Genomic DNA, 24185 nt, shown 5'->3' on the forward strand with positions numbered 1-24185 from the left:
ATTCATTCTAAACAAATTTAATGTATTACCAAGGAGAAAAACCCCTGCAAAAGTTGTAACATTTACAGCTTTTAAACAGTGACGTTTTTAAAAAAAAAAAAAAAAGCAGACAAATGTGCAATAAAAGCCACAAATGCAGCTGCATTCTCTGGATAAAGTCCCTCTCAAAATTCTTAAGTTTTCTTAAGCAGAATCTTGACAGAAGGATGTTACCCAGTGTCTCTCTGATGCTAAACTTGATACGAAGAGGCATCTGAAGTTTACAAACACATCTTTCCAATATCTGTAATAATATACAAAAACATACTCCTATCTTTCTTCCCTCCGTTTTCTCTGTCGTTTTTCTCTTTAGACCCCCAGTGCTCTCATCTCTAACTCAATTAACAGTATTTAAGAACTACTGTTCATAAATACTGGATGACTAAACGCAAAATAACAGCAAGAAAATTAGGAAGTTTCAGACCAAATAGGTCTTGAACTATATGAGCTGTATTCTAAAAGGAGAGGCTGCTGGTGGTGGACGCTCAGTGTTTCACTCTCTCCTCGGTTGGGTTCACTCAGTGAGGTAGAAGTGCATCTTCTCATTGATGTTCTTCCTCTCTGGGTTAAGCCTCTTCAAGATCTGGGCAAGCACATTGACTGTCTGCTCGCTGCTGAGGCCTGTGCGCTTAGTCTGGAACTTCTTCAGCAGGTCTTTAGTGGTCATGGGCTTCCTGATGAGATACCTGCGCACGGCGTCCTCTGTCAGCTGCACATCACTAAAGGAGAGATGGAAGGATGGATTTTATTTATTCATGTTAAAATAAGCAAGATATAATATGGTTTGTGAACCTGTCTGCAATTTGGAGGGGAAAATAGATATAAGGGGCTTTCGCACCGGAGGAACCTTTTCATAGTTCCTAGAACTATTGGCAAAAGTACCCCGATGTCGGCGCGTTTGCACCACAGGAACTAGGAATGATTTTAGTTCGAGGAACTAATTGAGCTCCTACTTTAGAGTAGGGACTAAACCAGCACAATAGGTACTATCAGTGACGTTAGTGTACGCGGATTGGCCGAACGCTCACGAAACACCAGCACCCGCCATTTTTAAAAAAGCTATGTAAACACAGATTATAGCCTATATGTTTACTCCAGAAACTAACTCTACTAATATGGAAAACAGTGATAGATGGACCTCTTAACCTTTAGGCTGATTAGAAAATCCAACGCAACATTAAGGGGACCAAGCTAAACATGATCATGTGTTTCTGCTCAGCTAGTGACACTGGTCATCAACCGCACAGCAAACGCTAATAACTTTTCATATACTGTATAATTGATATGTATAACAGTCTGTGTTGAGGCTGAACGCGTTCATATTTTGAGCAAACGTGAACTGAACGTACTCTATTACTGCCTGATGAACGTTACTGTGTGTGAACGCGTTCATTCTGGTGTCTGTGAACGCACGCTCTCTCAGTTTAACTTCGTACAATAGGGTGCCGGATTTGAGCCTTCCAGGCGAAAACCTGGCTAAAACACACGTAAACAGGCCTTAATATGTAGCGAAAAAACACCCAAACACCAGCCAGCAGTGTCGCGCCGCTGCCGGCGTCGACAAAGCAGCGAGCGAGGAGGCGTATGATTATTTAAACGGATTTTATGACGAGGTCGGCGAGGATGGGAAAAATCTTATATTTCTGTGCAAACTGCCCGTCGATAAAATAATTGTTTTCTGTGGTTGTATTTGGGCTGTGCCAATAATAGCCTAAAAAAAAGCTTGCAACATATGGAAAAAAGAACTATAAATGAACTAGTTGATGTTTTGAAGTTTGAACTATGAATCATTTTAAAATGTGTGAACTGAACTTTGAACTAGTTCATGTAGAAAGTGAACTCTACCAACACTGCTAACAGTTCTAATAAAGTATTAGACAGGATTGCTATACAGATTGTAAACGAATGAAGACGGAAAATGCGAGCACTGTTTGTTTGCTCAGGCTCTGGCATTCTCAGCTCCGTCAAAATAAGTCACAACAATTAGTACTCGGGGAACCACCTTTGTGGCTAGTTCCTAGAAATATCCGGTGTGAAAGCCCCTATTATGAACTGTAACATGTTGGAGATGTGTGAAGTGTTGAAATTTAGCATAAGTGCATAACTGTAGTAACATTATGCACACAGTGGCATAATGTTACTACAGCACTGCATGGTTTCATGTATGTGTAACTGGGCCCAAGTTTCATTGAAAAGAGGAAATGGACTGCATAGTTGGATAATTGAGAAAAGATGGGACCCATAGCTCTAGGCAATGTTTAAATTCACCATGAAATCAAATTTATGTGCCCTCAGAATGTTTCATCAAAAATAAGGTTCCCTCCCTCCCTCTTCCAGGGACATCTCTGATGACCTGTTTACTGGTGCAATGGTGAAACGACCCGTCACTCGGGTTTCACTCTAAATTTGTTCATGTTTGAGAAGCCGTTTAACTTGGATAGAAGTAACAATAGGAAAGAAAAGACAACTTTTTTTGGAGCAACTTTTGTTTCATGCTGACTTTGAGAGAAGAAAAAAAACATACCTGGTGCTGGGGGTGGATTTCCCTGATACTGGTTGGGGTGTGCTCTTCCCCGAGGAGCTCTGAGGGCTGGGCTCCATCTTTAATCTCTTTGCCGCCGGAGTCTCTGTGCTCGGTACTGTCGTCTGCCGCTTACCTGAGACAGAAGAGCGTAAACATGAACATTAGCAGAGCAGTGAAACAGACAAAATGCAGGGACAAAATACTAGGTAGATAATATAATGTTATGGCTCATTAATGGCTTAAGGGAATAGTATACTCCACCCAAAAATAAATGCTCTCATCATTTACTCACCCTCATGCAGTCCCCAGATGTGTACGACTTTCTCTCATCAGATACAGTAACAAAGGTTTTTTAGAAAAATAAGCACCATGTAAAAACCTGTTCAAGAACGACGGTCAAGTGCTTTCTGGGGCACTTCTCGTATGAGATTCACAACACACTTATGTCATGCTTCACAACGTGCTGAAATTTATGTAAAGCGTGAACTTGCATGTTTATCTGATGAACAAAAGTCATATAAATCTGGTACAGAGGCTAAAACTGAGATAAAAAATGCATGTTCAAGTGAAAACATTAGTGTGGACCAGGAAGAATTTTTCTTTTTGGGTGGAGTATCCCTTTAACTGCAAAGTAAGTGTAATAAGTAATAACAACAATAATAACAGCATTAAACCAAATAAATAAATACAATAAAAACTAAAACTCTTTTGTAATCTCTTTGCAATGATTTGCCACAATAATATAAAGTGAATTATTTTTTACTTTTCTGCACAATTATATATGTGAATAAATCAATTAACCATAGATCCTTGGCATCATATCATGCAATTAATTGAATTTCTTTCTTTTCAATTGAGTTTCTTTGAGTGTACCTTGTTCCAGTTTGCTGGCAGCGGCACGCAGAGTGTTTGAAGTGGCAGCGTTGTCGATAGAAGGTGTGCCAGGTCGACTTCCCGTTCTTGAACTACCTGCTGATCCTCGCCCACCCCCTCGCTTAGGAGGTGTGCGCTTCTTCTGTGAGAGGGGAGACAACAAGAGAGCACTGTACCATATACACATGAAAACCCATCAGAAAAACAACAGCTTCTCTCACTCTCTCCCTCTCATTCAATTCTCTTTCCCAAACACGCACATACACGCAAATGTAGGCCATTACCACCATGAACAGTGCTGAAGCTGCCTCTCCTTCAATATCACTGTCCTCGGAGCTGTCGGACTCGCCACTGCTGTCTGAAACAACATACACAAAGATTTTTACTAAATGAAAAACAAAAAAAAAACAATACCAAGAACAATACCAATAAAAGTACAAATAACAATATATTATTATTATTGATATTATTCCTATTTTAATGATCACAAAAGCAAACAGTAACATTGGTTATTCCAAGTGCTGTTTAACTGTCGCTTTATAAAGCAGGACGGATTCTGATTTGTTGTCAATATTTTTATCATTCATCAGATAGAAAGAAAACCATTCTGGAACAATATCATTCCTCTGTCATTATTATTATAGTCGTGGTGTGTACTCTGCAATATAGTTATTGTCCTTCAAGTGAAAGGTCCTTAAAGGGATAGTTCACCCAAAAATGAAAATTGACCCTCAAGGTGTTCCAAACCTGTATGCGCTTCTTTGTTCTGCTTAACACAAAGGAAGATATTTGGAAGAATGTTTATAACCAAACAGATCTCGGGCAGATCAGAGGGCTGTTTCACAAAACCAAGATAGCGGATTAAGCCGGGATTTTCCAGATATCCTGGCTGAATTAAGCCGGGACTCGGTTTCACGAAAGCAGTAGCACATAAGTTACCATGGCGATTTATTCTGTGCAGCTAGCCTGCTCCAGACCAGGCTAACAGCCAGGCTTAGTCAATCCTGGTGCCTTATCTGTTCAGTCAGCGGTCACGCTGATCAGAAACCAATGTGTTTTGTCAGTTATTCCGTTTTGTCACCTATGTGTTCAGCGCAATTTTTATCAGCCTGCATTAAAATACCTCAGATACATATTGGCATTCAGTCAAGTAGCCTATTATTATTATTGTAACATTATGATGGTAGCCTACCATTATTAACTATAATAATTATCATCCATATGGGCATTGTTACTGTTCAATTGTGTTTCTGAAGACTGCTGTTGTTCTAAGTTTGACAGATAGGTCTTTAATAGGCTATTGTATGTGAAGAGGGAACTAGAGAAATGGCTGATAAAGAAGCAAAAGTTTTGTCAATCAAGTCAGGCAATATAAGTAGCTCTAAACACGTTTCGTCCTTTACAATGGCATGCCCATTTTTGGATGACATCGTAAGATGATGAAGCACTTATACTGACAAGGCCTTTCAGACGTGAAAGAGTGTTTCGGGACAGGTCCGACCCATTGGCTTTTTCCGACAATTACCTGCAAGAGCTTTAGCCTACTGCTTTTCTGGGGATGGCAACCGCTGTGCAGACTGTTGGGTCCCAAAATTTTATCAGACACTTACCAGTCTGCAAAATGTTCTTATATTTGATCTTGACCTGTTGCCAGGTCCTCTTTGGTCCAGTCATGTTTGTTCTGTATAAATATTGATAGGATGTGTAACAAAAAAGAGTAACATAAATTAATCAGCTGTCAGATTCACACGTTACAACATTGACTTCCACTGTTCATTTTTAAGTTTACAGTTGTTCATTTGAGCAAATGACAAGTAACTCCTTGAATGTATAATTATGACGTTTTCAGTAGCACATTCAGTCGATCCGCTATTGTTTGCCATGCCCTTTCTCGCTCCTTTATAATAGCGGCAGTGTTTCCTTTTCTGAGTATGATGTGCTTCAATTCCTCGTAAGTCTCCATTAAAAGATGTTGCTCATTTGGTGTGAAGTATGCAGTGTTGGGTAAGTCACTCTAAAAAAAGTCATTAATTACTAGTTACTAATTACCTCTTCAACCGTGTAATTAGATTACTGTACTAATTACTCTCTCTAAAAAGTATTTAATTACTTTTAATTACTAATTACTTTCAAAATCCCATATCAATCTCAACCAGCTGAAAAACATGAATCTGTTTTAATTCTTTCAATTAAATACTATAAAATTGCATGAATTATTCTTAAACTGACCAAGGTGGAGAAGGTTACATTATAAAAACATACTTTTAGCATCAGACAATACATTTTGATGTTAAACCCACTATTGTTTTATGTCTGATCTCATGACATTTCACACTTTTTTCATACATATTTTACAATAATTCATAAGAATTTGTACGAGTGCGGTCGTAATATTTAGACACTCCCACTTATCTGAATTACTTACACCTGGCTTGACATAGCCGCTCCTCCTGAGCCTGGTTTGGCCTTTGTGAAACTGATAAAGCCAGGATGCACTGACCACACTAGGTCAAGCCCAGCTTTATCTCTTATCGTGGATTTCTAAATTCTGCTTTTATGAAACAGCCCTCTGTTTTTTGTTTTGTTTGTTTTTTTCTCAACGAGTCAGTGTGAGCTGTTTGATTACAACTATTCTTCAAAATATCTTCTTCTGTGTTTAGCAGAACAAAGAAACATATACAGGCATGGAACAGCTTGAGGGCGAGTAAACGATGACAATTCATTTTTGGGTGAACTATACCTTTGAGTAACACTTAAAAAAATATTGATCAAAAACAGAAATAAATCACTCTATTCGGTAATACTTTTTAAAAATGCATTCTATAAGCTTCATTTGAAATTATTTTATGGATTACTATTGCATTTATCTAAAATTTTAAACATTACTTAAACAGTTATAAATGTTTTTTTTTGTCAGCTTTAAGTTGGTTTATTATTTTACTGTTACACGTTTTAAAAAAAATAAATAAATTTTTAATGACATGCGTCTGTCATTTAAAAAAAAATACTTTATATAATTTGTAATGGTTGATAAAGGAGTCCATTTTATTTTCATATTTTCATTTTGCAAAACTAGGACTTCAATAAACGTAATCAAATTCACTGATTTTACCTTTCTTTTTCTTCTTTTCCACCTGCACTGGTGTCTTCTTTCCATCTTCCTCCTCTTCTTCCTCCTTGGCATCTTCTTCATTCTTGTTTTCTTCCTCACTCTCTTCCTCGCTTTCAGACATTTCATCAACTCCTGAAAGATAGCCGTTAGAGCTTCCCAATATATGCATTAGATGAAAGTACATTCCTGCAAACAAAGGGGGAAAACCCCTTTAGTCACCAACCTTTAGGGACGTCCTCTCCCTTATTGGGCTTGGTCTTCTCTTGCTCCTCTTCTTCAGAACTGGAGCAAAGAAAGGAAGATGAAAATGATTAGACTGCAGTAACCATGAAAAGGGGCTGTTTGCATGTGGCAACAGTAACTCTGTGCAGAGAGATGTGTCCGTCATTGGAGTCACCTGCTCTCGTCTGACATGTAGTCCACCTCCAGCCCCTCAAAGTCGCCATCATCACTATCCTCGAATCCTTCAAAGTCGCTGCCCTTTTTCTTCTTCTTCTTCTTTCCCTTGCCTTTGGGGCCTTTGTCCTTTTTACCTTTCGACTTAGCTTCATCATCTGCATTGAAAGAAGACATTTAATTCAGAAAGTCCTACGTGAGACACTCCTCTTCCTCTCAGAACCTTTGCTCACCTTCTCCATTGCTGCCGTCGCTCTCATCGCTGCTCATTTCGAAGTCATCCTCAAGGTCATGTATGCGCAGGTCTCCCCCCCTGCCTCCCTTCTTCTTCTTCTTTTTCTTCCCTCCTTTTTCTCCTTCCTCCTCATCCTCGTCTCCTCGCTCCTGTTCTCGGAAACGTCGCTGGAGCATGATACTGAAGTGGTTCACCACTTTATTCCTCCTATATACAAAGACAAGCAGATGTGATGTTTGAGCTTTGGACACATTTACAATTATCACAAACTTGCTGTCTAGCAGTGCAATCAGGGCTATTTCCGTGCAATGGAATGCGACCACTCAACCTGCCCCACTCTTCCTCTGCCTCCTCGGCTGTGAGAGTGCGGTGTTTGGCCTGCGGTGTGAAGTTATACCAGGCGTGCACAGGAAACGCCTCAAAGGCACCATCGGCACACTGGGTGAAGATGTAGTAGGACGCATTCTCTGTGACCCCGCCTTTTTTCAGACCCTTGAATCTGAGTGGTAGAGGGGAACATGAGCTGTTGTCCAAAAGCATGTAAACATTTCACGCTATGAATAAACACTTGACCGTATGGATTCGGTTTTATTTCCTCTCAAATTTCATGTTTTCTGTTTAAATCTTTCTGCATTCTATTTTAATGAAACTGTAAAAATCAAAAGTGATATCTAATCAACTAAATTAATAAAACTTTACTAATTTGTTTAAATTTTAACAATAAAATTGCATATGAAATGTGTATTGATTTTTTTTTCTGAAATGATGTGTTGTCTGAATTGACATCTATTTGTGGCAATCAATGTTGATATTGTGGCGAGCTGCCACAGATAAATCAATGTATGGTAAACACTGCAGTCTTTTTGCAGTTAAATATTCATAGACACTAGTGCATAATTGTAATTTTATTAATTGTACAGACCTACTTTTGACTTATACATCCAAATTTTGCCACGAAATTCAATTTAAAATGTATATATTTTAACACTGGATTCCATGATTCAGTCCATGTTTATAGGACCCAAAAATGAAATAAGAAATGAAATTATTTGCTTATTAAGAATTTTCAGCTATATACTCAAGAATTACTCAAGAAAGAGGCAACTAGACGAAAAGAATAAAAGCAGAGACATGTACCTTCTTCCTGCCTTTCCATTAACTTTAAGGATCCAGGGCTGGTCCTCCACCTTGAACTCCTTCGTAATGATGCCATACTTCTTTCTCCGTGATTCCTCTCTCTGTTTCTTTCCAAACTCACTGCCTGCCGCCCCCTCCTGATTCTCCTCTTCACCATATATACGTCTATTGCTCATATCCCGCTCCATACGAGCCTAAATGGATGTATGGATGGAGTGTTAAAAAAATTAAGAAAAGAGAAAACAAATGGAAAAAGACAGGGAAGAAAATATGGCATAAATAAAGTAGTGGTCTTATATAATGCCAGTTTACCTGAGTCCATGTAGAACAGCTGACTTTATCACCAGCATTGAAAGCCATTAAGTTGTATTTCTTACTGGTGTTTCTGTTGGGCAAAGAAAGACGACCTGAGTTTAGATATCAATCTAGATATCAATACCAAACTCTAGTTGAAATTAAATAATATAAATATATAAAACCTTACTTTGGAACTCGTACTACATACTCCGTTGTGGAGGAACTGCTGCTCCCCTGCAAACAATAACAATCTCTTAGGACAGTTATACTTCTAAGAGTTTGTACTGCTGAACTGTACAGTTTGATGATATTATTGATAAAAAATGCATACGCCACTTCTAAAATTACACAATTTGTATTCTGCCAAATATGACTGGTGTTGGACAATCATAATGATTATAACTAGATGCTGAGGCACTTACCAGTGACGTCATCACTGCAGAGCAAGACGTAGCCTTAATAACCTGCAAGAAAATATGATAGGATCTTTGAAACGGACGTCCGAATTCTGGTCATATGATCAACATGTTGACCCACATGAGGCGACTCGCTCAACGTAAAATAAAACTTGAATTAAAAGAAACATATACCTTTTATTTGCCTGCTTATATGACTGATTCTCCGTATCATTGGTGTTCTTTATTTTTAGTATTATAATTTTTTTTCAAGGTACACAGCATATGTTAAAAAACATACCTAGTCCATACAAAACGTAACTTGGATTTCAGATAAATAGTAATTTTCACATGATATATTGTGATGTGCATTTCAATGGTTCTACGTTGATATGATTTTTTTTAAAGTAAGTTAACGTTAATAAAGAGGGATATGAGCAGTCAGCAGGTCATGGACACATTAGTTGATATTGTTAGATAAGTTTCACACTTAAAATAAGTCTTGATTTAACAAGACAATGGAAGTGGACAGCACATTTTCTCAATGTACTTATTACACTGGGTGAATTCACCGACATTGATTTTATTCATTGAACATCCATATGCATTTAAGGTAGACAGGGCGCACTCACCGTAAAATGTTTGGTTGTGCTATGTTCAGATGTATGAACCGATGTATGTATGTTACCGAGCAAAAAGAAAAGGTCCGATGATCCACTTCACTAAGCAATACTTGTAACGCACTTCGTCTGGCAGCGGATATTGTTTCTAATTTGGGTATTCGATAAAAAGATATACTAAACTCTCTTTAAAAGGGTAGCAGTTCCGCATCACAATCCGTACAGCGACGCTTCCGTAACATGAATCCGTACAGTGACCCTTTGAATCAAATGTACAATTAATCACTTCCAGGTCAACTAAAGTTTTATATACCTTTGGAAAATGTGTGTTGTCATCTTTGATTTTCTTCACACATTGTCGAAGTCCACGCCCTTTGAAGACGACATTTTAGCGATAAGTACAATGACACCTGAGTGACATTTAAAAATGTAGGTGGGCAGGGATCTCGCATAGATACCGGTGAAGGAGGGAAGAGAGTCAGCAAATGAAATGAATGAAGTTTTGGTCATGTGGTAAATAGTATTGAAGTTAAACGTAATGGTTATTGGTGTTGAACATTTTTAACCTAAAATGTGTCTTATAAAGTTAATAAAATCCCATTTTAAACGGCAGTTTAAAAACTATGTTCACAAGGTCTTGGAAACGACCTGCGGTGACCGAACGCGCCATTTTCCGTAATGAACAATATTTTGCAGATCAGCGATAGCAGCTAAGGACTTTAAAGTCACCCAAAGAGTCAAATGTGAAGTAAATTGTGTCATAATGAAATCTAACTACTGCACGATGAGGCAGGGTGTCCATAAACGTTGTTTATCCCCGTTGTACGGTTTCATGTTACGCTCCCAACAATGACTGTACGGAATCTTGTGACGCGTAACATAGTTCCCCACCCAGCGCCGCCTCAGCAAATCGCCATTTATGAGCATTTCATAGGCCAAAAATAAACCAATCAAAGCTATAGAAACAAAGATAAGACCTTCCCCCAGTAAATGACGTATCAAAAGTTCATTGGTCTAATCCGTTAAGGGTTGCTCTGACGTTTTTACGTGCCCGGAAGCGAGTTTTCGTGTACGGATTGTGATGCGGAACTGCTACACTGACAATAAGATGGTAGCAGCTCACACTGCCCACAACGAATATTCTTCTTCTCTGAACTTGTCATTAGTTTCATTGAGACTTACTGCCACCTGCTGTACCGAATAATTACTGCTAGTGGTGGGCGCCCACCACACTAGTCACTGCGAAATATTTTCACATCTTTTTTTCGATTCAGTGGTTCGGAGCCACATACTGTAAAAAAAGTACCAAACTGCCAAAGTCACGTGAGTTAAGTAAACGAGCTCTGGCTCTGAACGAGGATTCGGAACATCAGAACTGTTTCGAAACGTGTCGAAATGTCAATGGTTCGCCGCTGGGGTGATCTCCACACGCTACTCGATCCCTCTGTTAGATTAGCCCATGCAGTAGTATGCGGACTCATCGCCCTCCAGTGGCGAACCATTGAACAAGTGTCTAAGAGTTTTACGGTTTTGCCTGATCTCTGATCAGTTTATACATTTGTATGGTTTAATGGTAGGCTACATCAGTACAATAATAAAAATATATATTAATAGTCTCTTATTGACCTGTTTAGCTGAGCCATGGAACAAACAAAACATGCCCTGAAAATTGATTTACACCGGCACTTGATATTTAATCTTATTAGATTATATTTGCATAGATTTAACGTTCAATAAAACATTTGCAATGGGTTTGTGGAAAGTGTTTTATGTATGTTTTCCTGATTTTGTGTTTCAAACACTGTTTTGGCAAGTAGCCTATAGAGGTCGATCGTGCTTCGAAACACTCAATCATTTTGCAAGCAATTCGTTCGAAGCATTAAAAAGCTTTGTTTCTTCCCATCACCAAATTACTGCACTGAGTGTGAGTCTGCACAAAGCAGATTTTTTTTTTCTGTGAAGTCTTAACTGACTTAGATACCTTATTCGTTGACCCAATATTTTCAATTTTAAACTACATCCATCGTAAAAAAAAAACATACATCACACACTGAATTACATATGAATTAGCCTATTACATTAATCCCAAAGAGTGAAATGAAAATAAACCCTTTTTATTTATTGTGCACAATCTTCACTCAAGCTGTAATTTGTCAAATTACTCAGATAGTGAGTAATTACTTTTAGGGTGAAACCTAAAATTCTGGCCGTCGAATATTAGCCTTGTAGCAAAACAACTGAGTTCGACAATTTTAATCAAAATGTTATTTTGTGATAAAATGTTCTCACAATGGACAATTTGAGATTCAGTTGGACAGAAATCTCCTGTGATTTATTTACACTGCTAGATATTGTTAGAAGACAGATTCAATTAATTAGTAAACAGTGTTAAAATATTTATTTAATTATATTTAAATGTCCACAGGGCCAAACGTTGTACCATTTCACTTTTGCACAGCTAAGAAAAGTTAAAGAAAATGCCTACACTAAAAAAACCCTAAAAGCAGCCAGAAGCCATTAAAACGCACGCGCACACACACACACACACACAACAGATTTTGCTCATTTAAGCTTCACTTTAACCAATGTCACTGTGCATCCATAGAGAAGAGAGAGGAGGAAGAGGGTGAGAAAGGCACAGGCCATATTCCAGGTCTCTTCAACGGTATCCTGCACAATAGATTCGGGTTTGTTCTCATTCATAAATATAGCCTCTTCAAATAATGCTGTAAAATGCAAACAGAGGAAACATTAAGATCACATTTGAAAATTATGACATTTCTAAAGTTTATTGACTGAATTATTTCCTTGTGTTGCATGAAATAGTGCATACCTGATTTTTTGGAAATGTTAAGCAACTGGGTACCAGTTTCATGAGTGACCTTGCATGTGTACACGTCACCAGGTGCCCAATCTGAAGGCAGGAGTTGCAGGTGACTTTGGATGCTAAATTTGCCATCAGGGCCTTTTGCAGGGTTGGTTTCATTGTGGGCAGACACTTCATCCATTCCAAACAGCCATGTGATGTTGATTACAGGAGGACTGAAACCATACGCCAGACACACCAGCTCGCTAGCACCCAGCAGCAGCTTTGCAGATGGAGAAGATTGGATAAGAGAGGCTAAATAAAAACAGAGAGAAACAGATCAGATAATAGAACACACAGAGGTCTACTGTATATATTGCAAACATTTTTGTTGTATCTTGCTATCTTAGTATTTACTGTCTTTTACATAGATAAATAGAAAGATATATCAATCTGACGACGCCCACCATACAAGTTCTCCAAATTTGCGATAAATGGACTTTGGGATGACTCATGATAAACAATGCAAGAGTACACGCCTTCTCTCCACTGTGATGCAGGCAATATTAGGGCGCTATGCATTGAAAAACCTCCTGAAGTGTGAGCAACCACAGGACTGTTAGTGTAGTGAGACTCATTGAATTGCTCCCCATTTAGTTGCCACTGCACGGAGATATCAGATGGGAAGAAACCGGTGATGAAGCAAAGAAGGCTAGCATTTTGTCCTGAGAGATCGCTGTCTGAGGGTCTGAGGATCCTCACAGTGGGTTGTTTGGGGTCTGTGAACATTAGTCAACAATTACTGTAGGAAAGATAAAACTCTTTAACAGAAGGTTGAGAACTGTGAGCGCTCACCTCTGTTTTTTGAGATGTTCACCTGCTGTGTGACGTCAGAGCACAAATGCTTTACCTCACAGGTGAAGACAGCATATCTCTTCCATGTTTCAAATGAAACCTCCAAAATACTTTTCTTGCTCTGAGTGCCATTGGCATGATCTATAGGTGTTTGGTCAAAGCTATTTGGATTATGAGCGATTCCATTCTCTTTCCATTGGATGGAGAAATACTTGACATTCTGACCAACAACCAAACAGGTCAAATTCAGAGCTGTGCCATATCTCACATAATTTAAAGGACCATGCAGGTAAACCGCTGACTGCTGACTGGAAGGTGCAATCACTGTTGGACAGTAAACTTATGTGTTAAGATATTACATTCACTGAACTACAGATAAGGAAGAAACTACAACATTCTTTCGTGAATTATGAGATTGTCAGATATCTGCACCTCATTGCAATGTTATTTGAACTATGAGTGAGAGAGTTTATGCGTCACATATTTACCTGCACAAATACTGGTGTTTTTTTTAGCAGTTTTCCCACCGTGTTCATCAACAATTTGACAGGTGTAAGTGACCCCTTTATCCCACTCTTGCTGTGGCACCAATATCTCACTGTACACTTTCACATAGCCATTTTCCATCATTGAGACATCAAAAGCTGTGTCACGTTTCTCTGTAGAGTTTGAAAACCACTTGATCTTCAGGTCGAATCCTTTTCCAGAACACTGCAGCTTTTGTGGCTCTGAGCTCAATCTGAATTGACCCACACTGGGAACAACAACAAGCTCTATGGTAGGATCATCTATGGGGAAAAAAGTTAACAAATGTCTAATGAAGAAAACAGAATACATCCATATATTAATAAAATTAATTCATGTCTCCAATATAATTAATGATAAGAAGGTTTCATTTATTTACATTAGTTAACATGAACTAACAATATAAGTATACAGAATTTGCTAATATTAGTTTAGGCAAATCTCAAGATTTACCAAAGATCCAAATCTGTTAACATCATGCAGTGTGAAATATCGTGAACGTGTTATTAAGTAAACAAAGGTGAAGACGTTTTGTAAACATATAGTTAAGTCAAGTGACGTGAAGGCCAACTCTGGGTGACTCATACTCGTAATTTGTTCTCTGGATTTAACCCATCCAAGTTAGTACTCACAGCACACACAGTAGGAGCAGTGAGTTGTGAACACACACACCTACACACATCAGTGTTATATTGATGTATTTTGTTCATTTTTAGTTCATTTAAGTTATTGCATTAACAAATGTTAACAAACTAGACATTTTTTGGTAAAGAGTAACTGATGTGTTCAGAAATGTTCGTTCCCTACCAAAAAAGTTTCCAGCAGCGTTGGATTTAAAGTTTTTGAAGGGTAAGTGAACTTTGCAGGTAAAACTGTTTCCTTCCTTCTGGTGCTCACTAGGGATTGTAAAATGTGTGGTCAGGGACCAAATTTTTTCAGAAGCGACCCAGTCCACACAAGTGAAATCTGAGATATCAGCTTGGTTGGCCTGGAAGTTGATGCAGACCTCACCAGAGGGGAGATCTTTTACAACACACTCCAGTAAAGCAGTGCCCGACGGAGCTGATTCATTGAAAGTCCTCCTGATCACCACCACAGGATTCTTCTCCGTATCAGCTAAAGATCAAACATCCATTTTAATTCACAACATGTGGTTTTCCGAACCTAAATTGTCACATTTGATCAGTGCAAAATAAACAACTTACCAACTTGAATTTTACGCTCTTCTTGGAAACATGGATGCTTAGCAGTACAAACAAGGGTCTTCAGATTCAACCACTCGTCTATAGACAATGTCAAGTTGTTCACAAATTTATTGAGGTCTTTGGAAGCCCTGGTGGCTTTTTGTACGCTGTCTGCCAACCATAACACTTCAGTGTCGTTTGGCGCTTCAACAATACAAGAAATTTTGACTTCGTTCTCCTTCAAAATGTCTCTGAGATGGGCTCTCTTTACTTGGACTGAAGGTTTGGACACAGGCTTTGCTGTAAATGTGAAATTTATAAAGTTAGATTCATAGAATGATGATGCTTATATACTCATTATACTGCATATGTAGGATTCATCTTCATTGTTTCATCTTACCTGTGCACATGTTGTATTCTAGCCTGAACTCTGTAGAGTAATGGGTGGCTTTGCAAGTGTACGTTTTGTTTTCATATTTAGCATCGATTGATATTTGACTTATGTAAGAAAAGGTTTTCTCCACTTCAGCCGTGGTCTGCAACGTTTTATTTTTAGCAGCACTGACAAGTTGATTCCCACTAAGCCATTGTACAGTAAGTTTGTCTGGGTAATAATCCTTCAACTGGCACTGCAACACGATGCTATCACCTTCCTCTGTACTCAGCAGAGCAATAGTGGGTGCAGTGACACGTTTTACTATTAAAACAAATAAAGAATCATTTAACTTGCAATGGGGTTAAAACAACATATAAGAGGTACAGATTTTATGAAAATCTTAATCAATCATAAGAATACTAGTCTTTTTCAATGCATTCATTTATTCAAATATTATTATAACCCCCCCCAAACCGCCCAACCATCATGATCATTTTTTTAGTTGCAGATACTGGAATAGAAAAAAAAAAAAAAAAGATGGTCAGAAAAGGAAATCAAAAAAACATGCTTCAGAAAGCAAATAGCAGATGGAAGTGTTAAGTAACAGTCAAGCTGAAATGGCAACCAAAAGCAGAACTGAAACCCATCTGCATCTTTCACACAGGGTTAAGCACATCTGCGCAGGAAAGACACCTTTTCATTTACATAAAATTACTCTCCTGTTATGCAATTTATGTGTTATTAAACTTGCAAAATGTTCACACAAAGATGCCACGCTTCAGTCACCCAATGAACAAAGTCTCGCAGATTCTGAAAAAATAAGGATTGGATTTAAGAAAGATATGTGCAGTTTATTATATTCAGAAATTAGGAAAATAATTCAAAACCTAGTTAATTAATATTACTATATTAATAAGTGTTACTCCTTATGCAGTGTATATTCATTTTTTTGAGCAACATTAATTTATCGTGCAAATTAGTGTTTTTCCTTGAGATGTCAAAACAGATTTGTGAATTTGAGATTATAAAAAAATACAAGAGAAGTCAAATCGTTTCTTTACTTTTATTAAAGTAAAATCTAAAAACAAAGAAAATGCACAATCACATATTTACAAAAAAAGTAATAACTGCCATATTCTTAAAGCTCTTCAAGGCCTTGCATCATGTCCTTAAATGGATCTTTCATTTCACCTGAAAGCATAATTGGACACCATTTACAGCAAGAAAAAAACCTCAAATAAATATCAATAAAAATACAAAGCTAATTTTTTTTGTTGCATCATCTCTTTCTCCAAATGATAACTTACTCAAACGTTCCAATAAAATCTAGTCTCATGTTTATCCTAAATTGAAAATTAGCTAAAAAGTCTAAAAGTGTATACCTTAACAAAAGTAGCACCTATGCTGTAGAACAAGGTGATGAGGAACAGGAAAACAAAGGTTAGAGCCGTGTTTGAAATGCCGCTATCATCTGTATCAATGGGTTCAAACAGGGGATGCTCCATCCACACGATCCACGCTGTGGAAACCAACAAGATCACATGTGAATTAAGACACTGTGCAACACAAGCTGAGAATAAGAGTCTGGCATATTCCTAGTGTCTATGATGGTATTAACCAATTTGCCTCTCCATCCTAATTAAAAATAATAGACGCGGGATTATGATGATTTTAATCAATTCACCTCTCTATCTTTATTTAAATTAGACAGGTGGACTAAAGGCAGGAGTTTTCAGTAAAAGAAAACCAATTAGAATATTGTGAGGGACAAATAGCCTTTAATAAACCATATTGCTTCTGAATTTTGATGATTTTTATTTATTTATCTTAACTGCTTACTAGATAATTAAACCATACACTTAAAGGTGACCATGAACGTATCAAAAAAAAAAAAAAAGTTGTGAATGTGTCTTGGCATGCTGTAGATGAACCATTGTGACAAAGAATTATCATTCTCTATGCTCTAAACTATATAAAATGGAGAGAATTATGTATCTGAGTGATCATATGTGTCTGAAATGACACACAATATGCACACACACACACACACACACACACACACACACTGATAAGCGTCTACTCTCATTATTTAGAATTGTATGTGCCTGCTAATGGTACTTTGTCTTCTGAATACAATTCTTTTAAAATATTTCATTTTATGTATTTATTTTAAAGTACTCTTAAAATGCATCACTTCGATGTATTATTTGAACTGTTTCATGTCTTCATTTTTTTTTTAATTTCAATTTATTTTGATTGATGTTATGATGTCTTTATGACCTTACATGCTCACATATACACCGGGACAGACACATTAAACTGGCATGCAACATAAATTAAGTGCACAGGAAATATGCTTAGTTTCTTTTTTTTATTAGTCTTTTCCTAAATTGATGTGCATGAAAATATCTCAAAAAGCAAGAAGCCACAAACGTTAAAGACAAACACACTTACAATGATGGACATGTAACTCAAAAACAAAAACAAACACATGATGAACAAGATAAACACTCAACAAGCATAACAATCACTGGCATAAAGATTCCTTGCAGGACGCAGGGGTATTCATACTTAGATTAATTACACCTGGCTTATCAATGTTATCAGAAATAGATCTTGTCAGTACGCGCATTGTTTCATCAATGGTTTCATGGTACACTACACAACTGTACACTGTACCACTCTTCCATTCGGAAGAATCCACTGTGATCTGACTGTAGACCGAGAAGTATTTATCATTCTGCATTGGCAGGCTAGTTTTGTGCTTGTACCCTTTCGCAGGTTCATCATCAACAAGCCAAGACACAAACACCTCCTTGGGGTAGAAATCCTTCACATAACATGTCAGGGTCATCGTTTCACCCTCTTTGTTCTCTGGGGGTGCTAACATGTAAACAGAGGGTCTCTTGTCTGCATTACCTAGTAAGACAAGATCACAATTAAGACCAGAATGTGGAGTCATTCTCCTTTTCTTCTTATGTTTTGATAAACATCAATGTCAGTTGTAATGAAGACTGCATATCAGGAGACGTGGAAGCAAGAACTGTGTAACGTTTTACAAAAAATAAAAAGACATACCATTTTCTCTGGTGAACGTAGTCTCCATGGGCTGTGGTAGGTCTGAGTGTTCAACTGTACACGTAAAAACTGTGCCGTTGGTCCATTCTTCATAGCCTATAGGGGCTTTGAGTTCCACATTTATTTTGTTCTTGACATGTTCCTCTGATGCCTCAGCGATGACGAAATTATTTGCTTTAATCTGTATTTTTGTGAATCCTGGATTTTCTCCAGAGGCTTTGCACTTCAGCTCTCCTTCTCTATTTTTCAGCATGTCTTCAAGGGAGGGAGGGACTATAACAACAGCAATATTGCTGCAGTCTTGCAAATAACCTATGTACAAAAATCAGACATGCAACAGATTTAGAGAGAGGTAAACATTATGAATAAAGAAACATTCACAGTCCTCAAGAGAAAACATACCTGTATACTGGGCCTCTATGACTTGATTTCCCGTCTTGTGCTCGAACTCGCACTTAACGTTGGTTTCTGAGTTCGTCCATGTATCGGCACTGATTTGAAAAATGCTTGTGGCACTATACAAGGTAACTGAGGCATTCTTCTCACTTGTGTCATATGTGCTTATCGCATTTGTCACCAACTTTTCATTCTGAAACCACTTAAACGAGTAATGTTTAGGCGAAAACTGCTGGGCTAAACACAAGAAGGTTGCTGTCCCATTCTCTAACGACTTTTTTGTAGGTACTGTTAAGAAGACAGTTGCAGGCCGATCTGGCGCAGGGGCTGACAACAGAAAAGCAAAGAGGACATGAAAAGCAAGAAAATAGTGCAACATGCTTTATTAAGCAAAGCACATAGATGCTCTTAGTTGAGTTTGTACTTTAGTGTCAAATGTTATAGCCTATATTATATATATATATATATATATATATGTTTGTGTGTGTATATATACATGTGTAATATATATATATATATATATATATATATATATATATATATATATATATATATATATATATAAGAGTTCAGATGCAAAAGCCTCTAAGTGCCATTTGAAATTCTCTTCTAGAATAATCATTTTTATCAAGCTTGTATATTTAAATTCAGTAATTTCACTTAAATGGCAATTCATTCTTCATTGCCATTTAAGTGAAATTACTGAAATTAAATATACCAGCTTGATAAAAATTAACATTCTTGAAGAAAATTTCAAATGGCATTTAGAGGCTTTTGCATCTGAACTGTATATATATATATATATATATATATATATATATATATATATATATATATATATATATATATATATGAAGAGTTCAGATGCAAAAGCCTCTAAGTGCCATTTGAAATTTTCTTCTTTAATGATGATTTTGATCAAACTTGTATATTTAAGTTCAGTGATTTCACTTAAATGGCAATGATGATTACCTATTAATTGTTATTTAAGTGAAATTACTGAACTTAAATATACAAGTTTGATCAAAATCATCATTAAAGAAGAAAATTTCAAATGGCATTTAGAGGCTTTTGCATCTGAACTCTTCATATATATATATATATATATATATATATATATATATATATATATATATATATATATATGTATATATATATATATGTATATACATATATATAAGAAGTATCATATGCCATTGTATTCCTTGGCATGAGGTCACAGAAAAAGTATTTCTGAAAGCCTAAGCATTATTGTGTTTTTCTGTTCTTAGCCTACATTTTTTTTTAGACCTAGCCTTGTTGTTCTCAGCTATTGTAAACATTCACTGTCAGACTTTGATAAAGGACAACTGCTTGACATGCACAAAAATATAATAGCAGGTTCACTGGCATTAAATAATTTAATCAATGATCTGACAAAACTAAAATAGTGTAATAAAAATGTCTATTCAAACATGACCCTCCAATGAAGAAACATCATCCCAGCAGCAATATACAAGACCCAACAGCAAGAGAAACACGTGAAGTAGCTAAAATTTCAAACGTAAAATGTTATGACATTTTAGATATGCGACTTACCTGGTGGAGCTACTTCAGCTTTTAAAGTGCCTTCTGAATTTGAAGCTTCACATATGTAAGGGTTTTGAGGATTCCAGTCGCTTTTTTTCACACGCAGATGGCTGATTTTGGTATAGTCTCCGTCACTACCGAACGCTGGATACTGCACGAAAGTATCCAGAGTTTTATCACCAGGAGCCTTCCACTTGAAAGTGAGTGAGTCCGCAGGGAAGAAACCTCTGGTCAAGCAGCCGACGGTAAGGAAATCAGAACCAGCAGAACACTGAGACAGGGCGAAGATGGACTTCGGCGCCGATGGTTGAGCTGCAGAGACATTACATCTTTCTCAGACAATATATAAACTACAACATATAACGTAATACTGTACATGTGCAACACTATTAGGCCATGCCAAATGAATGAATGAATGAATGAATGAATGAATGAATGAATGAATGAATGAATGAATGAATGAATGAATGAATGAATGAAAAATAAATTGATTGAGATTACACCGCTATTTTCGTTTTGAATCTAATCCTCCTGTCATGTTGAAGTAGCTAGGCCTAGTCATCTTTTCTTCTTCTGCTTTAAGACTGATCATAACATTTTAAAGTAGCTAAGTTGCCTTAACAAGTAAACTGGTCTAATTCGAATAAAAAAGTAAGACTAATTACTCCTTGGTATAGTAACTGCTTTAGTCTCGTTAAAAAAAAAAATGTTTTTTTTTTCTTTTTTTTCTTACGTGGTTCCAAAAGTGAGTTTTTACTGCAGTACCCTTGAATAACTATTTCGGGTTCCTCAAAGAACCTTAGTGAACAAACATTTCTTTTCTTAGTGTGAAGAACATTTTATTAGGCTAATCTAAGAAAAATCTTTTGTGCAATGGAAAGATTCCAAGGATATTAAATGGTAAAGGGTTTTTTTTTTATGAATGTCATTTAAGAATCTTTATTTTGAACAATCTGCTAGGCTATATGTCATTTAGCATATTTCTAGTCATTATGTATTATCAGATATATGGTAATTAATACTGAAGGATTATCTAAATGAATAACACTTTATTAGGCTACAGGATATGACTGCATAAAGACTTTTCATTTTGATTCAAATGAAACAGTTATTGCAACTTTTGAGATTTTATATTGAAAAAATAATTGAATTAAAATTTAACCTTTTGAAAATTTTAAATAAAAGCATAATACAGCCGTTTGTAATTTTGAACTATGAAATCATATGGAAAAAAAAAAAAAAAACGAAAAATGTTCATTATCATTAAAAAATAAATAGCCCCCCAAAAATTCATTGTGCTTGAAATAATTTCAATAATAGCGGTTGTTCCACAAAAAAACAAAACAAAAACAAAAAACAAACAAACAAACAAAAACATTCTTTTAAATCTCCAGTTATCATCTTCATGCATTGACAGATACCCTTGTAAATCAATAAGCTATGACAGTTTATTATTATTATTATTATTATTATTATTATTATTTAATAATATCGGGATGCAATCAACAATTTAGAATGTAACACATTATATTAGTGGATAGCAGTGTATAAGTTAGAATGACCCAGAGACGTTATACGGTTCAGCCAAGTTTTTTAGTCTTATGCTCTGGCTGATTTCAGCGTCTCATATTTGAGCAGTTTAAGGCAACACATGTGAGAATAATGTACAACGAAAGTAGTCGTTTACGAATACTTTTGTATTTTTGTTCGTTTTTAACAGATGAACATTTGTTATTACATTTGACATTTTTAAAGTAGCTATAGCATAGTCTTTTAGTGAAATGGACAACAGACAGTTTGCAATAGAAAACTATATTGCATAATATATATAAGGCTAGATAAATAAATACATAAATAAACACGTGGAATTTTGACGTTTTACAAATGTATACAAATGTCCTTGCAATTAATCATAAAATCTTACTGTTTGTTACGGTGACTTTGGTGCCGCTTCCCCAGTAGTCGAAAGCCCAGTTACACAATATACTTTTAATCTTAAAGTGCAGTATAAAATACAACGCTCGGAGTTTGTTGAACGATGCCGCCAATTCCTTGTTTTAGAAACGCGCAAATTAGCTATTTATAATTATTCATAATCGGAATGTTTGCGTTTCTAGCTAATTACTTTATGTCCTGACTTTAAATGTTCTAATCGCACAACAAGAAAAGCTCGACATTGAAATGTTAATTTAATCTAGAAAAAAAAAAATCCGACAAAATAACTGCGCACACATTTATCCTACTTAGATCAGATTTTGATTTGTTAGGTGGGTATTTTTCTTACCTGACGAGACAGTGATCAAAGTTCCTTTTCCCCAGTAGTCAAAAGCATTGTCACACTGACACTTTACCCGGGGATATTGTACAAAAATAGCAGCTATATCATTATGTAGGCTAACCTCTTAACAAGTAGGCCTAACTTTATTTTATTATTACATAGGCTAACCCACATATTGGACTATGTAGACTTATATTTAACCATAGCCAAAACAGACAAGAAAGGGAAATTTACCTTTAGCCTAATATTTAAAACTTGCCAGCGTTATTGAGAGGAAAAACTGAAATGTAACATCTTACCAGATGTCACTGTGACAGATGTGCCTTTCCCCCAGTAGTCAAAGGCAGCGTCACAGTGATCATTTTAATTTCTTCAGTGCACAAAAACACAAACGATCTTTTCCACATTAGCCAACCTTAAAACCTGATTTTAATCATCCATGATATATTTTTGTCTGATTAAAAAGGTGTTGTTAATAAGTTAATTTAATCGCCTCTAGAAATATGTTTTATATACATAACGATTCGTATGTTTGTATCGATTATATTTAATTTGGTTCGTAGGCAATTTTAAATCAGAATTTGACTTCTTACCTGATGTCACAGTCACCGCTGTCCCCTTTCCCCAGTAGTCAAAGGCACCGTCACAGCGAGAAGGTTAACGATAGAGCCATACCATAACCACAATACATTTTATGCAACATTTTGTCTAGGCCGACGTCAAAACGATTTAGTTTGAAATGTTAGTTTGCACTTTCTTTAATCGGTGAGTTTACGCGCATTATCGTTACGCTTCCCCTGTTAACCAAGGTAAAATTTGTAAACACGTCTGCATATTAATTTTATGAAAGAAAGACTATCTGATCTTGCAAAATAAGTAGAAATAAAATAACAGAAAATATCGGCAATATCTTACCTGAGGAAACGGTGACTTTGGTCCCTTTCCCCCAGTAGTCGAAGTAATCGACACAGTGACTGGTGCATTTAAGTTCCCGACCAAAAAACCACACGAAGCATGTGATCAAGAATTTAAACCTAAATTAACATGTGTTATTCTACCTTTTGGTCAGAATAAATGGATTCAGTGAAAACGTTTGCTCTCGCCTCTATTGTCTGTATGCTGACCAGGTCAGAAATATTTGCAGCATGTGTTGCATTTGCCTATAGCCTATCTAAAACATGATGACCCTGAAATTAGAAAGCAATTTTTTAAGAACATGAATCAAACTCTTCCTGCTTCTGCCTTCAGTTCAGATGTGATTTACTAATATACGTAGGCCTAATTAAATAGAATAAAACATGTTTTGAATGAAAAATCATTATTTTATACAATGGGTAATTCTTAGACTACTGTATGGGCTTGTACTTATGTACTTTGGTCATATTTTTAAAAATACAAATCATTTTAGGCAAATTCCTCTTTCGTTGTCAAACTAACAATAAAAATGTCATGTATTTGTCTCTTGTTTTGTGTGCAAACGCATGTCCAGT

The 24185-nt window shown here is 36.5% G+C and overlaps 2 protein-coding genes across 3 annotated transcripts; both read right to left on the minus strand.

Annotated features, from left to right (window-relative positions):
* Position 1: 1 nt before the first annotated feature.
* On the minus strand, positions 2-9821 carry gtf2f1 (general transcription factor IIF, polypeptide 1). 2 transcript variants are annotated; one of them, XM_039687793.2, is made up of 14 exons: positions 9641-9821; positions 9036-9077; positions 8801-8847; positions 8629-8701; positions 8317-8510; positions 7508-7678; positions 7178-7386; positions 6946-7102; positions 6772-6830; positions 6549-6680; positions 3724-3794; positions 3437-3578; positions 2564-2696; positions 2-758 (listed from the first exon to the last, which is right to left on the minus strand). In XM_039687793.2, exons 2-14 carry the CDS (start codon positions 9045-9047, stop codon positions 554-556), a joined length of 1605 nt encoding a protein of 534 aa, XP_039543727.2. In that variant the 5' UTR covers positions 9048-9077; positions 9641-9821; the 3' UTR covers positions 2-553. The 2 variants fall into 2 exon arrangements, with proteins under 2 accessions (XP_039543727.2, XP_039543726.2); XM_039687792.2 differs by having other exon boundaries at positions 3721-3794.
* A 1905-nt stretch (positions 9822-11726) lies between these two features.
* On the minus strand, positions 11727-23476 carry LOC120489190 (uncharacterized). Its single transcript, XM_089128033.1, has 16 exons — positions 23471-23476; positions 22342-22468; positions 20427-20729; positions 18855-19175; positions 18453-18764; positions 17906-18293; positions 17825-17844; positions 16774-16893; positions 15399-15695; positions 15020-15298; positions 14622-14930; positions 13778-14077; positions 13290-13613; positions 12902-13213; positions 12462-12749; positions 11727-12354 (listed from the first exon to the last, which is right to left on the minus strand). The coding sequence occupies exons 1-16, from the start codon at positions 23474-23476 to the stop codon at positions 12191-12193; spliced, it is 3870 nt and encodes a 1289-aa protein (XP_088984159.1). The 3' UTR covers positions 11727-12190.
* Positions 23477-24185: the final 709 nt, after the last annotated feature.

This window comes from Pimephales promelas, chromosome 3 (genome assembly GCF_988280905.1).
Source record: "Pimephales promelas chromosome 3, fPimPro1.hap1.1, whole genome shotgun sequence".
Taxonomy (NCBI): domain Eukaryota; kingdom Metazoa; phylum Chordata; class Actinopteri; order Cypriniformes; family Leuciscidae; genus Pimephales; species Pimephales promelas.